The following is a 14,629-nucleotide window of genomic DNA, read 5'->3' as shown; positions in this document are numbered from 1 at the left end:
GAGGCACGGCAAGGCCCGGGAAGGCGAGTAGAGGCCCAAAGGCAGCCGGGACGCCCGCTCTCTTCGCCCGGCGGAGATGGTCACATATCGCCGGCCGCGGGGCTCCCATCAACGCGGAGCCTGAGAATGGCGGCTAATTCGCGCGCCGCCTGGCAGGAGGCTGCTAAGGACCGGCCCTACCGCGCCACACCGGGCGTCTTCCTGCTGCTCGCGGCGGCGCGGATTGTGCGCGGAACGGGTGCTCCCCGCGCCGCCGTCTGACGCCGAAGGGCAGCGCGCCCCCACCGCACGGCGCAGGGGCAGTGCGGGCCCGTGACACACGCGCGGCACCGCCCACCGCCTGGGCGCGGGGGCGGAGCCCGGAGCCCGGCGCTTGGCGGCGGCGGCTCTCCGAGCGCGGAGTAGTGTGTGTGCGGCGGCCTTCGGTGCTTCGGCGGCGGCAGCGCTCCGGTCGCCGGGAGGGAGAGGAGGTGCCAGACTTCGGCGCCGCTTGCCGGCAACGAGGAGGAGTGAGGCGGCCAGTGAGGCTGCCGGAGGAAAAGGAGGAGGAAGGGAGGGAGGAAGGGAGGGGAGGGGGACGGGGAGCAACAGCAGCAGCGGCGCTCGGTCGGCCTCGCAGCGCTGCCGTCGCCGCTTCCCTGCTGGGCTCTCGCCTGCCCGGGAACCCGATCCGTTCCCGGAAACTCTCGGCTTGCGTCTGTCCGAGGCGGCGGGGTCTGGGCAGGGGAACTTCTCGCACTTTTCCGGAGAAGACTTGGGGCTGCCCCGGCGCGCCGGCGGCTGCAGCGCCTGGGGTCCTTGTCGCACGCTGCGGCGGGAGAACTTTCTCCTCCGAGCGCCACTTTCTCCTCCACGAGCCAAGGCCCGGGAGCGCCGGCCGCAGCGAGAGGAGCACGGCGGCGGCGCGGCCGGCCGGCCGCGGAGATGAAGCTGAGCCGGCAGTTCACGGTGTTCGGCAGCGCGGTCTTTTGCGTGGTGATCTTCTCCCTCTACCTGATGCTGGACCGCGGCCACTTCGACCACCCGAAGAGCCCCCGGCGAGAGGGCACCTTCCCCAAGGTGAGCAGGGCGGCGACCGGAGCGCGACTAGTAGGCGAGCGGCCGAGCCGCTGGGGGGAAGGTAGGGAGGAGGCCGGCGGTGCCGCTGGAGGGTGCCGGAGGGCGCCGGAGCGCCGAGGCGCGGCGGCGCGGTTGACCCCTGCAGCCCGGGCCAGCTGGGGCAACAGCGAGGTGCCGCGGCAGCCGAGCCGTTGAGGCAGGGGACGAGCCGTGCCGCCTCTGGGCGGCGCTACTCTCGGCACGGCCCGGCCCGGCGGGGCGTAGTGGGGTAGCAGGCGCAACGATGCCGCGGTGGCGGGGCCGGGGCTGGGGCTCACCTGGGCCGGGTGGGGCCGGACCAGGTCTTCGCGGCGGCTTTCGCTCCGCCGACGTCCCCGGCACCAGGTAGCCGGTGCAAGGGACGGTGCGGGTGTCGCTGCAGAAGCCGGTGCGGTGGACGGGCGGGAGCCGATGGGGAAGGTTGCGAACTTGAGCGCAGTCCTGGGCTGTGACATCAACAAGTGGGTCTGGAGACATGCTGACTTTATGGCGCAGCTTTCTGTTTCGGCGAGCCTTGCTTTGGAGAGGTGTCTGGCCGATAACGGACCGGACCGCACCGCACCGCGTGGTTAAGCGAAGCAGTTCTGTAGTTCCTCACTTTCCATTGCCATCTGTGTGGGAGAGGAATTAAAAGCTGTGTGTTATGGTAGTGTTGCAATAAGGAACGTTTAAGTGTTTCACGAAAATAGTATTTCAGACTGCACATGGTATGCTGTGCGGAACAGTAGAACAGTGCTGTGTATAAATAGCTTTCTTCTAATAGTAGGCTGAAAAATTAACAGAAAGTAAGCTTATAGCTTACTTAGGCTTGCACTATACGCATTTTTTGGGGGGAATAAAGTGTTGGGGTTTTTTTAAGTACAGCAGTGAGACTTCAAGTGAATAGAAGAACTCGGAGAGCTTATTTGTAAAGTAGCAGTAATATCTCTGATAGAATCACATTTTTTTCATTTAATGCAAAAATATTATTTTATTATTATTTTGTTAATTGTAAAAATGAGAACCATAACTTTCAACAAGGAGTGCAGATCTCTTTGTTCCTTCAAGTTACAGTTCAGAGGTCAGCCACTAGTTTTTGCAGGAGCTAAGAGAATGGGAAAGAAGCTTAGGAGAAGAAAGCAAGATGAGGCTGGCCACACTAGCTGTGTCTCCTCAGTATTTAGCTCCAGCTGGAGAGTAATGCCATGTGTGACACTTAAAATAGCCAAATACATGTGCTGCTTTGGTGATATGGTCAGTGCCTTACATGAGGAAATTACTTGATGTGCCTTTACACCACCAGTTGAGTTTAATCCAAGTGAAGTACAGAACAGAAAAGCTTTTACATGGGTGGTCCTTTTTTGTAACGTTAAAGATTTTGAGTTGAGATGCTTGAGTGAATGGGGAAGATTCTTTAGAGGTATTTTGTCTTCCAATGTCAGTGTTTTGCAGTTGAGATCCTGTCTGTGTCCTACACTGTAATGTTGATCTGTGGTGTAACACGGTTTTGTCTCTTGTAGCCAAGTGTTTAGTACCTTAATCTGTTCTTAAACCTTTCTTTCCTACATGATCTAGTCAGAAGCATTTCTCCTTCTGTCTTATTCCCCTTGGTCTTCTAGAAAAAGTCTTTCAGTGTTTACTTTTTTGCCTTTTCCATATCTAAATTTGAGGCTACTGACTCTCAGTGGGGAATCCTATGTCAGTCACTGCTTTTGTCCTTCCTTTGAGTGAACCATTACCTTTTCCTTTCTTACTGCTCTATCTTTTGAGGAATCTACAGATGAATTTGATGTTCTTTTGTAATTTCCTTATGCTGCCCATAGGGTAGTAATTTTTCACTTTGTTACAACTGGGAAACCTGTGACACCTAGCAAATGCTTTCAGAGCCCTAGGATAACAGTTTAAAGCAAATGCAAAAGACGAAGAGGGAAGTAGAAGCCGCCTCCAAAAAATTTGACAGGAACAGCTTTAATCCTACCTCAGGTGAAAAAATTGTGTCGGTATAGTGTTCCCAAAACTTGGTGTACTGTAAGTGAAACTAGCCACAGATGTAAAAACTTCAGGCTGTTTTTGTTTGTGAAAATCTGTGGCTGCAGTAGGTTGTAGATTTAAGAAGCCATTCTCTTTCCTGATGACAAAAGTCAGAACTCTTTTTGCTTCAAATAAGAAACTGAGCCTTTTTTTTCACAAATGTTGGGGTTGATTAACTTCATACCTCTTTCTGTTCTGACAATGTGATAATTTTTCAACTTTGATGTTTCTACTTGCAGTTCCGATAACAACATCCACGTTTCCTGTACTGGAAATTGCATATTGATTGGTTTCTTCCTGGACTATGTGGTTTACACTGAACTCAGAGGAGAGAAGGAGTGTATCTCTGGAGGCAATCTCCTGTTAGCTTATGAGCTTCTATCTCTCTGGGCCTTTTATTTAATTTGTGCCAGGATTATAGTTGGAACTTTTCATCTGGCAGTGGCTGTGGGTCTGCATTCACCTGAAGTGTCATAGTACCTAATAACAGTAGTATAATAAATGATTAGGCTTGCTGCTCCACTTTCTTCTTCCAGACAAGATGCCTTCTCTTTGCACAGTCTCCAGGCAGTTTGTGCCATACACAGTTTTATGTACCAGTTTTCTTCCAGGTTTATCCACTAGTGTAGTGAAGGAGGAGCTTGCTTTCTGGTTTGAGAGTTTGGGTAGTTCTTCAAGGATGCCAACAGAAATGTCTTGCAAAAGTAATTTTTGAACAAGGTCTCAAGATAGGTGAGTATTCAAGGGGAGATGCCTTTACATACTTCTTAACTGAGACTTGTAAATGCCTTTCACCACCATAATGAACAGCACCTGTGGTCAGTCTTGGGAGGCAGTGGTGAGATGTCTTTTTAGGCGTTGGGATTGCAGAAAACTGGCATCAGTAGTCAGTTTTACAGTGCATGCTATGCACACCTCTCCATGCTAAGATGGCATTGTGTCAACTGTAATAGAGCTTTAGCTAAGGTGATTTATAGTCTCTTCATGATTGGTGACATATTTAAATCGTAGTATCAGGTGATCTGTATATTTTTGTAGACCTGAAGTCCCTGTTGATTTTGTGAAGGTTAGGTATCTCTAATACATGGAGTTGAAGACTCACTGGCCTCTCCTCTGTAATTCCTGCATATGCCTTTATGGATCCTGCCTGGTTGTTGGGTTGTGTGTTATTCTTACAAGGGCCTTATCACAAGCTCTGTCTTTCTTTTGAACCTGTTCCTAGCTGTAGGATGCTCCTGTCTAAGGACACATCTCATGATATGGTGTTTCATAGTGTCCAGACTCAGGCTAGGAGCAATGCTACAATGTTGCACAGAGGCACACTCAAGGTGGAGGAATAACCTTAGGTGCATTTTTAGACTATTGTTATATCAGTTGTCAGTACAGATCATAGCGTAAGAGTCTTCTAGTGGAATATAGTGGAAAAAAGGTTCAGTATATTGCTTTTATCTGTAATAACAGAGTCCTCTGAAAAACTTTGTGTGACGGCAGCAGACGGAAGAATTTAAGAGTGGTGGTTAATCCCATGCCATCTCTTGTGCAGCAAGTGTCAAGTGCAAGTGGCATATGAGATAAGTTGATAACTACTATATGAAACTGTATTCAGATCAAGTCCAAAGTGGATTAACACCATAAGCATCTTACCTTGAAGACTCTGTGTTACATTATAAAGGTAAATACTAAACACTGATAAGCCTGTATTAATTAATTCTCTATTTTGGACTCAATTAAAAAAAAAAATCATTTGCTTAACATGGCTTGTTTTCTCAACTAACTTTAATTTGACTGAGAACACATCCATAAAAGCTGTTCAATTACAGCAGTGTGTGGAATATTTCTTTGATTCTAAATTTTGCTAGATTCATGTCTAAGTATGTATGGCACACATTAAAAATCCAATTAAAAAGAAAAGTGGAGAGTTTGTTTGTAAGAGTAGCTTACTTAAGAAATATATGGCCTTTATATAGTCTTCACATGCAATTTGTCTTTAGTGATTTTTTTTTTTTTTAGTTTTTTTTTTTTCCTCCCTGAGTATGGCAAAACAGGGACACAACACAGCATCCTCTGTCACTACCTGGTAGGTGATGCTTTGGACATGAGCTTTTACTTCTAACCACTTGTTTTTTTCTTCTAACAGCTTGATGTGGCTTTTGTGACACATCTCCCCACTGTGTGCAAAGTTGTTTCTGGAAATGTATTTTTAAAACTTCAATATGCCATGATTCTGGTTGTTAATTGGAATGACACCAAGGGATTGCTTCTTTTTATCTCTAGTCTTTCCCTTAAACTTTACTAAAAGGCAAAGCAGAAATGTACATCAATTTCTATCCTTACTCCTTTATTTTTTTCTAAACAATTATTTGAATAAGATATCTCTCTTTCCCCCTACTCTGTCATTTCCATGTCTGTCATCCCCTCCCCCTGCTTTGTGCCTTTGGTGAAGACTATTTGAAATGTACTCTGATCTTCTCCTGTGTTAGCCATTTTTGTGGACTCACTAGTTGCATTGCACTGAACAGAGATGATCAGGTACAGTTCCTCTAAAAGCTGCTGTTTATTCTTTTGTTTCCAGGGTCCATCCAGTAAGGCATTAAGTGGTGTCACTGTTGGTGTACTGGTAAAGCTTCTCTACTGAATTCATGCTTGCAGAGTGTCTGCACAACATATCAAATACTTCTACACAGGTGGTAATTGTTGCAGCATGGAGTGTTACTTTGTCTAAGCTTGCCAATAATTTGATAGTACTACCATCTGGCCAAAATATGAATCATGGAAGGGTGGTGCAGTGATAGTAGGAAATTAGGACTAAATATATGGCAGAAACACCATCAATTCTCAGGATCTGTGTTGAGCAATAATGCATTGTGAACTTTGGTCTGGAGCACTGCTGAGGTGGTATTTATCGTGCTTTAAGGAAGGGCTACTTTCTGCATCCCAAAGCCTCCATTAGGTGGCTGTAACTGCAGCGTATCAGACCATACTTGGTAGTTACCAGTACTGTGCAGTGTAAACCTCTGCTCCCTCCAATGTTGGTGAGTCTGTATGGTTCCTGTTTTAAATAGCTTCTGATACACTAAAAAACACCTTTTCCAGATGGAGTTTTGCTAGGTGCCTCACCATAGTGACGTAGCTGAAATCACAGCTTGTGCAGACTATAAATATGTTTTGTTGCTGCGTGTTCTTAGTGATTGGTGTGTTTTTATGAGCTCATTTAGGAGCTTTCAAGACCTGTGTTTTGTAACAAGGAACAGGACTTCTGTTGGAAACAGCGTGATCTGGTATTTAGGAAACATTTGTTTCATTCACTCTAAAATGTGAATAGTGGCAATTAAGGTTGAACATAGTTTTGAAGTTGCGATTTTTTTTCACTTCTCAGCACTGAAAAATTGTAGCTATGGTGACTTTTAGTAGCATTATTAAGAGTTTTGCATCAGAGGAATTTAACGTTGAGTGAAGAAACCCACAGAAGGAATCATCATTTTGAGATATGTTGATGTTTTTTTAAAAAAATCCTATTAACAACATTTAGTAAGTTTGAAATCTAAAAGCCTTTGAGTGTCCTGATCTAGAGTGTAAGATAATGAAAATTTAGGCTTTCATCTGCTGAGCTTCTAGTAAGGTGTAAAGGAGGAGGAGTCTGCCTTTGTGAAGGTAATTACAAGTCAGTAAGAATTCTTTGTACTTGTGAATGTTCACAGTGTGTATTTGTCTTCTTGTGTGCACACCTAGTATAAAATTTAGGCTAAGCAGTTAAGCAGAAGCTAGTAGCCTCTTTCAATTACAATCTTTGAATCTGTAGCAACATGTACTTTGCAGGAAAGTCGAAATATCACTTATAAATGGGCCTTCTGCTACCCAGAGTCAATGCCTTACTGATTGGAGGGAGAAACTTTCCTAGTTTGCTCTTGTTTGACCTTTTCTTTATCAGACGTGTGGATTTGTTATTTTAAGTTTTGACTTGTTCAAATAAAGATAAACGTTATTAAAATGCTCTGGTGTCCTTAATGCCATGTAAGCTGTGCTTCAGTTTTATACTGCTAGCCATTTAAATAAAGATTCAGTATGGGGCAGAGAGAATCAAAAAATAAACAAATCAACCAGAGTAGCAGTGAACATTTTTTCACATGAATTTCACATGAATTTGCTTTAAATAGGTAATATTTCTAGATTTGTCTCCATCTCTCTTTCCTTTTTTCCTACCTTCAGATCACTGATGATGGTATTAAGTTAGACCCTAACAGCACGCCTTATATTAATCTCTGTAAATTGCATGAAACTTAAGTCTAGAATAACTTAAGTCTAGAATAACAGTACATTAAACACTCCTATTATTGCTGTATGTGGAAAAACAAAATGTAGAAGTTCATCAGCTTCTTAGAACGTTTGTCAGACTGCTGCATCTTTGGAATAGAGTTTTCTCATTTTTTTTAAGAGAACAGACTTGTTTTCCAGTTCAGTTCAGAATTCCAGCATCTTTGTGAAGTGAGCTTGCTTTGAATGGTACTTTCAAGGCAGGAAATTATAACAAGGTTACTTACATTGTTTTCTTCATCACAAATGCACATAAGCCTTCTGCCAAGATTAATAAAGGCTTTAAACCTTGTCTTGTTCTCTTGCCCAATGGACTGTGTGCTTTTTTTTTTTTGTTCTGTGTCCTACCTTGCAGTGCAAATACATGCTGAAACCGTGTGTTTGAATATTAAACTTTGATGCTACCTGAGGTTCTATTTTTAACTTTTACCTGCTTGCTTTTTCTGTACAGGAGGTGACGATGTAATTCTACATTTACTATCTACATTTCACTGCACAGTGCTCTAGCAGTGAACAGAGAATTGTTTCTGATTTTACTGTTTTGGTATGCTGGTATTTGATCAGACATTTATGTAAAGATTTTTAGCAGAGTTAGTATGTGATTTGTGAAGATGTAGCTAGAAACAGTTAAGACAGGTGCAGAAAATTATGAAGATGGTTGTCATTCAGTGCAGCCAGGAAATGAGACTTTTTGAAATAGGTTTCCCCACTACTTACTGCAGTAAATCTATATAGGCAATGATCTTGACTTGAATTCCACATCCCATAGAGTGCTTTGTTCCTTGTGGTACTCTGCTTTCTTAACCACAGCTTATCAATATGCCAGAGTCCATAATTATGGAGCCTTTTATACTGCCAACTCCTTTGTGATCTCTTGCTTACTCATGTGGATGAGGAGAATGGGCTTTGGCTGGATTTGAACCAAACATTTGGTGGTAACTGTCTGAATCTGGATACAAAAAATCAAGTTCCAGCTGACCTAACCTCAAGAGTCTCTAGTGTGGATTTCTCCTTGTGCTTGTCTTTTTCCATGAGGTTTCCTCATCTGTGAGATTGTCATACTCCCACTTCAATTATTTAAGCTAGCCTTCGTTTTCCTGATAATGTAGTCATTTGTGATGTGTTGAAAGCAATTGCATTTAGAGAAGCGGATGTTCGCTGAGAAAATGAAAGTCACAACTTAGATCTTTTATGCAATAGTTAATGCTTAGATGAGAGAAACTGTCCATTGTCCACTTCCCCAGGATAAAACAGCTTGGTCTTTCATTGTCTTACTGGACTTTGCTCCTTGTATTGAGTGGCAGTGTGTACCTTTCTGAACAGAGTCCTTGCTGCAGATCAAAACAGCATCAGAAGTGGACAGAAAAGGACAAGCAGAGGGCAGTGGGAAAGCAGACTGCTTTGGAGTATTTGGGGCTTGAAAACTGCCAAAGTGTTCAGACTGACTGAAGCATAAGGAGCTATTTTTTTGTAGCTGATTTGTGTGGTATTACTGGCAGATTGCTCAGTGCAGCTAGCAGGTATGGACATTTTTTGTTCCAAATGGAAGAAGTGTATGCTGATCCGTGCTGTCCTCATATGGGATCATTTTGTTGGTCAAGTCCAACTGCCTGTAACCATGGGGATGGTGAACAAATGCACTGGTCACGTGATGCCATTCTTTTACTAATGCAGCTGTAGCTACTTTCCATACTGGAGGATTTTTTTTTATATGTTACACTTCCTGTAGAACTAATTCCTTTGCTGTGGAGTAATGGCAGGGTTGCCTTTGGTGCTTTTTAATAAAATCTTTATTTGCACAGTCTGCAAAGGCAGAAATAAATGAAACAAAGAAGTTGACATCAAAGTAGTTGTAAGCGTGTTAACAGGTCGTATAGTCCAGGTGGCTCACAAAACAGTACATTGCATTTTCTTAAGTTTAAACAGGTATGTGGATTAACAGCTCATACTTGAGTGATGTTCACTTGGACTAAGACATACCCTGATAACATACTTTCAGTTTTCTGTACAATTTAGGCAGGGCTCAAAGTCTTGAGTCAGGATTGCTTCTTTTCTGAGAGCACTTGGTGCTGTAGTCAGGGACAGGTCTGCTGACATTTATGAGTTAGGTAACTAGCCAAATTTTGCTACCCAGTATCTAGAAAACTATGTAGATTACAAAATTTGAGGTAGAATTGGTTCAAGTAAAATCGATGCATTTCTGCTCAAATAAAAAAGAAAAATTTGCCCTCACCCCAAAAGTGTGGAAAATATTCACACATTGAAAAACAAAATACTCTTAGAGTCTGATTTTAGTAATAGAGAGGACCTGTGTGTTTTATTTTTTTCAATTTGACCCATTTAATGCCCCTGTAACATGCTTCTGATCTGTTTCAAGATTAAGTCAGCATCTGTTACTAGCAGTTAATAAGATGAAACAGTTTTAAAATAACTTTACTGTTTTGTAGTGTTTTGACTTGACATTTGAAGTTGGACAGTGTAAGTCAATTGCCATCATCTAAAGCTGTTGCAACTGAATTTCATTTACTAATGCTAATTTTATTGTCTTCAGGTGCAGTATTTTCCATGTTTAATGCACATTTAAAAATAATTTTACTACTGAGTTGTCTGCTCCTTTCTATTTAAAATGAGGAAGGAGAGTGGGTGGGCAATGAAAATAGACCTAGCTTTTGCATAATTTCAATTTGAGAATGGGTTCCTAACATTAACTATTTTCATACTGAATGCAAACTAGAATCTGTTTTTAGTTTGTGATTCTATTGCTTCTTAAACTTAACTCTCATGCTGATACATTTCAGAAATAGAAAATATTTTTTAAATCTCAAAAAATGTGGTTACCAGTCAGTTTTAACTTGCATGAGATCATAGTTAGAAGTTCTTAACTGTTTTTATCTCATGTTTTGCATTCGAGTTAATGCATGGCATTTAAAACTACTGTAGAAGACATCTTGGTCTTCAGGAAACAAAGCAAGATTGTCTGTAGTGGAAGGTCTTTGTAAGGATTTATTTCTCCAAATAGCAGCATATTTAGCGCTAAAAGTAATGTAATTAAACACAATTCTAAAAATCACTGTTGTTCAGAGTCTTAGGTAGATTCGAACCTTCCAGCTTAAAAATAAATTATTGCTGGAAGTGTATAGCAATGTATGAAGTTGTTGAAGGTGGTCAGGGAACAGATTACTATTCCTTATGACACAGGATGCAGGGAACTTAGTGTTCAAACTTTGGTGTGACAAAAAGTATTTTGTTACATAACAAATTCGGTTATTTTGCTGTTTATTGTTGTAGATATTTGAGGATTTAAAGTACAATAAGTTAAATGAAAGGTCTAGCCTAGGTGAAAAGTGACCTTCAAATTGAAAGTGCTTGTCTGACTTTCAGAGGTTGGTGATATATGTCAACAGAAGGATCAGCCTAAACATGTGTTTAGCAGGTTTTCTAGTGATTGTGTTTATTTTTCTTTTTTAACCTTCTACATCTTTCATTAGCTATTACTGGAGAGACTATAATTGGCTAGATTGATGGTGTAACATGTGACCAAGCAGTTGAAACAGTGTTGCTAGACAGTATGAAACTCGTTTCTCATAGTAAGAGGTAAAATATTTCTAGAACATACATGAATAAGGAGATTAAAGAGTTGTCTGATTTTACTGTTGTAGAGGCAACATATGTAGTAGTGGAATAGATGTGAATGGCATTTTAGCTGCTTACCCACTTGTTAACTGTGCTGAGCTATAATCATGTGTAGTGAACCAGGAAATAATTTGTATAGAGGGCAGCTAGTTGTCAGCTTCTTAGGAATCTAAAGATCAGAACCTATATTGGACAGCCTGTAAAGCCTTCAATCAGTATTTTTTTTAAATATATATATGTTTATATATATGTTATTTTTAGCAGTAGTGGCATAATAGAATTTTAATTTTCTGAGTAGAGAAACCTTTTTTTTGAAATGTCACAGACATTGAAAGGGAAGATGCTAATTCTACATGGATGTGTGTACACATCATCTTTAATGTAGCATTTGAGAGATTTCAGTCTGTTTCCTTTTGCCATCAGGGGGCATGGGACTACAGGTTTTTTTCTTTCCTGATTCATACTTGCCTTATTGATTTCTTCTTGTTTTCAGTTAATCTACTTTATAAGTTTCTGGTATTTATCTTGAACTTGTTGAGATTCTAGGATGTTTCTCCTAGATTGAAATTAACTTAATCTGAATCTGTTGTTAAAATATATTTTTGTCATTTGGAAAGGAATAACTCTTTTCCTGTGTTGTGTTTTAAAAACTGTCATTGTTTTCAGGATTTATCCATCTAACAAAAAAATATAAAGCAGTGGGTCAGCACTTTATTCAGGCCAGAAAAGGAAGGGAAAAACTTACAAACAGGGTAAATACGAAAATGTTTCTTGTGCAGAATTACAAATAACTTCCATAAAGATAAGATGATAGTAATGACAATTTAGTAGAACTCAAAAGGCTGATAGTTATCTCATGGCAAAGGAGTTGGATTTTTTTCCTGCAGACTTCTCAAATTGAATGGAATTTAAAAGAATGTGCACATCACAGTCGAGAAAGTATACTGAATCCTTTGGAAACTACAGAACTTGGAGTTAACTTGGTATTTGAGGAAAGCAGTTTGTCCTGTAAAAGGAAAATGCAAAGACCTCAAATGAAGTATTGTCAAAGGACAAAGAAGTCTCAAAAATGCAGTTTCTAATATTATTCTGTATTATTTAGAAAATAAGACATTGGTGCTGGGTGAAGTTTTACTTTTCCTTAAAATCACATGTCACAGAGTAGCTGTCTGCTGAATCAATGTTGCTTGTGTTGAATGTATCGTGTAAAATGTAAATGCCTGAATCTGTAGCAGGTTTTTCTTTTTTTGTAATAACAGCTTCTTGAAAGAAACTTGATCATACATTCCATGTTTTTGGATCTGACCACGCCTTTATTAAGAAGTGATGACTGGCTTTTTGTTCTTTATTATTATTATTGTTGTTGTTAGGTTGTCAGTCTGAAGAAAGAAAAAAAATACTAATAAGACAGAATATCCCTAAAAACCTGTTAAAGTAGTCTGGCCTTTTGTGATTCTGTAAAAGCTAACACATTCATCCCTGAAAAAGGCATACCCCAAATTATTTGGAAGGAGTGGCTAGTACATGAGAGGGCAGTAGCATTTCCAGGAATTGTGTTCTGCTCCCTCCCGTATTCCAACAATACAGTGATTAAATGCTATTAAATTGCTCTGTGGTGTCTGTCTCTCTGAGTTACTTTGAGAGATACATTGACTTCTTTCATGTCACATTGACGTAATTCTCTATCCTTCCTCTTGTAGTACGCACAAAATTATCTACAAAAGCCAGTTGTTTGGCAGCTGAATATGACCTTCTGACTGAAAGTGCTATGCACTTGAGCTGTCTTTTACAGGATCATCTTGATGTTTATAATGGTCTCGTCATACAGATTATTGCTATGATCAAGCTGTTAAGAGATCTTTTGCCCCCATTAAATGCTTTTGTTGACATCTCTTTAAGTTTTGCTGAGCATAAGAAACTCAGTATTTATGGCAATACTTTTTTACATGTTGTCGTGGTCTTGGCCCAGTTGGGAAAAGAACAACAATCAGCCAATTGCTTGCTTCTCCTTGTCCTGATGAGAATGGGAAGAGAAAAGTACCAAGAGCCTTTGGAACTCCGTGAGGACACGGAAGGCTTACTTACGACTTACAGTCCCAGGCAAAACAGACAAAACTACTCAACTTAAGGAAGAAAACAGAACTTAATTTAATCCACCACCAACCAAAATAATAAAAAACAGAAGATATACCCAACCAAAAGCAATACAGAGTGGGATGGTGATGAAGGGTCTGACCAGCCCATTAAGACCACTTTCCACCCAGTCAGTCCCATTCCAGTGGCTCCAGCTGCTCTTGCCTTAGGGCAGTCAGACTCCTCACCAGTCCTCCCTGCTCTGGCGTGGGATCCCTTACAAGCTGGGCAGCCCTGCACAAGCTGCTCCAATGTGCTTTCATCCCAAAGGCTGCAGTTCCTTTTCATCTCCTTGGGCACAGAGTCTGCAGCAATCACCCTTTCCAGTCCTCCTGGACCTGCAGGTGACTATCAATCCCACTGTTGCCCTCCATAGGTCACAGGGGGCAGCTGCTCTCTTGCTGTGGGCTGCAGGGTGCCTGGTCCAGCGCTGCTCCTCCCTTTCTGTCATACTGAGTGTGAGATCCTCCCAACCTCTTTGACCTTGTCCCACCCTCCCACTTCCTCCTATTCACTACAAGTTTCCCATCTCAGTGATGGCAGAGGCACCAGACTGAATCAGTCAGGCTGGAGATGGGTCTGGCTCAGAGCTGGGGGAAGTTTTGGAAACTGTTTATGGGGCCCGCACAAACTGCAGCCCCTTCCCGCTGTTACTGAGTAAAAAGTGTCTCCATACAAACCCATCACACGTGTACAGGACAAAAATGATAATCTATGTATCCTTTTAATCTGATCATTATGTGACTGCGTTCTAAAAAATGTCGTTCTCTTTAAAAAGATCAGATTTTTACAAATCTATGATAGAAATGAAAAAAAGATGAAGTTGACATAATTGATACATAAGTGAGACATTTAAGAATACATTTACATCACCAATTAAATCTTGTGCTGCAAATTCAGGTTCATAGTTGAAAATGTAACTTTTACTCATTTCCCTTATTCTGAGACAAGAAGGTTTCATATGTTGGTTCAATTTCTTACTCGTTTGTCTTCAAATATAAAATAAAGGGGTTTTTTTGTATGTGATCATATACAATTCTGAAACTGAATTTTTTTTTCAATTCTATCAAGAACTGAGATGAGAAATATTAACACTTGGTTTTTTTGTTGTTTTTTTTTTTTAGGGCCAACTATCAATATTGCAAGAAAAAATAGATCATTTGGAACGCCTGTTGGCGGAAAATAATGAGATAATTTCAAACATACGAGATTCTGTGATCAACTTGAGTGAATCAGTAAAGGACAGCCAAAAAAATCCAGAGGCTATAAACTTCAGTCAAGGATCTGTCTCTGAACTATTTCCTTCTGCTTCAGTTTTGCTTACAGTTGATTCTGAGGAGTGTTTGTTTGCTTCAAAAAGTGGAAGTCACGTTTCAGGCGTGCAGGTGAGCAATAAGTCTTTCTCTTTTATTCTACTGGAGTCTTAGCAGACATTACTTTTTAG

The 14,629-nt window shown here is 41.4% G+C and overlaps 1 protein-coding gene across 4 annotated transcripts in view; it reads left to right on the top strand.

Moving 5' to 3' along the window:
- Positions 1-390: 390 nt before the first annotated feature.
- Positions 391-14,629, top strand: part of MAN2A1 (mannosidase alpha class 2A member 1) — a 110,126-nt gene continuing 95,887 nt past the window's right edge. For 3 of the 4 annotated variants that reach the window (XR_009820860.1, XM_062018367.1, XM_062018366.1), the window contains exons 1-2: positions 391-1,059; positions 14,310-14,570. Coding sequence is in view for 2 of the 4 variants with exons in the window: in XM_062018367.1 (XP_061874351.1) it covers positions 925-1,059; positions 14,310-14,570 (396 nt within the window). In the remaining 2 variants the exon portion in view is untranslated. Of the gene's footprint in view, positions 1,060-13,490; positions 13,530-14,309; positions 14,571-14,629 lie in introns of those variants that run through there. The other variant, XM_062018368.1, reaches the window with a different exon arrangement.

This window comes from Colius striatus, chromosome Z (assembly GCF_028858725.1).
Source record: "Colius striatus isolate bColStr4 chromosome Z, bColStr4.1.hap1, whole genome shotgun sequence".
Lineage (NCBI taxonomy): Eukaryota > Metazoa > Chordata > Aves > Coliiformes > Coliidae > Colius > Colius striatus.
The sequence above is the reverse complement of the archived record's forward strand: the minus strand, read 5'-3'. Positions and strand labels throughout refer to the sequence as shown.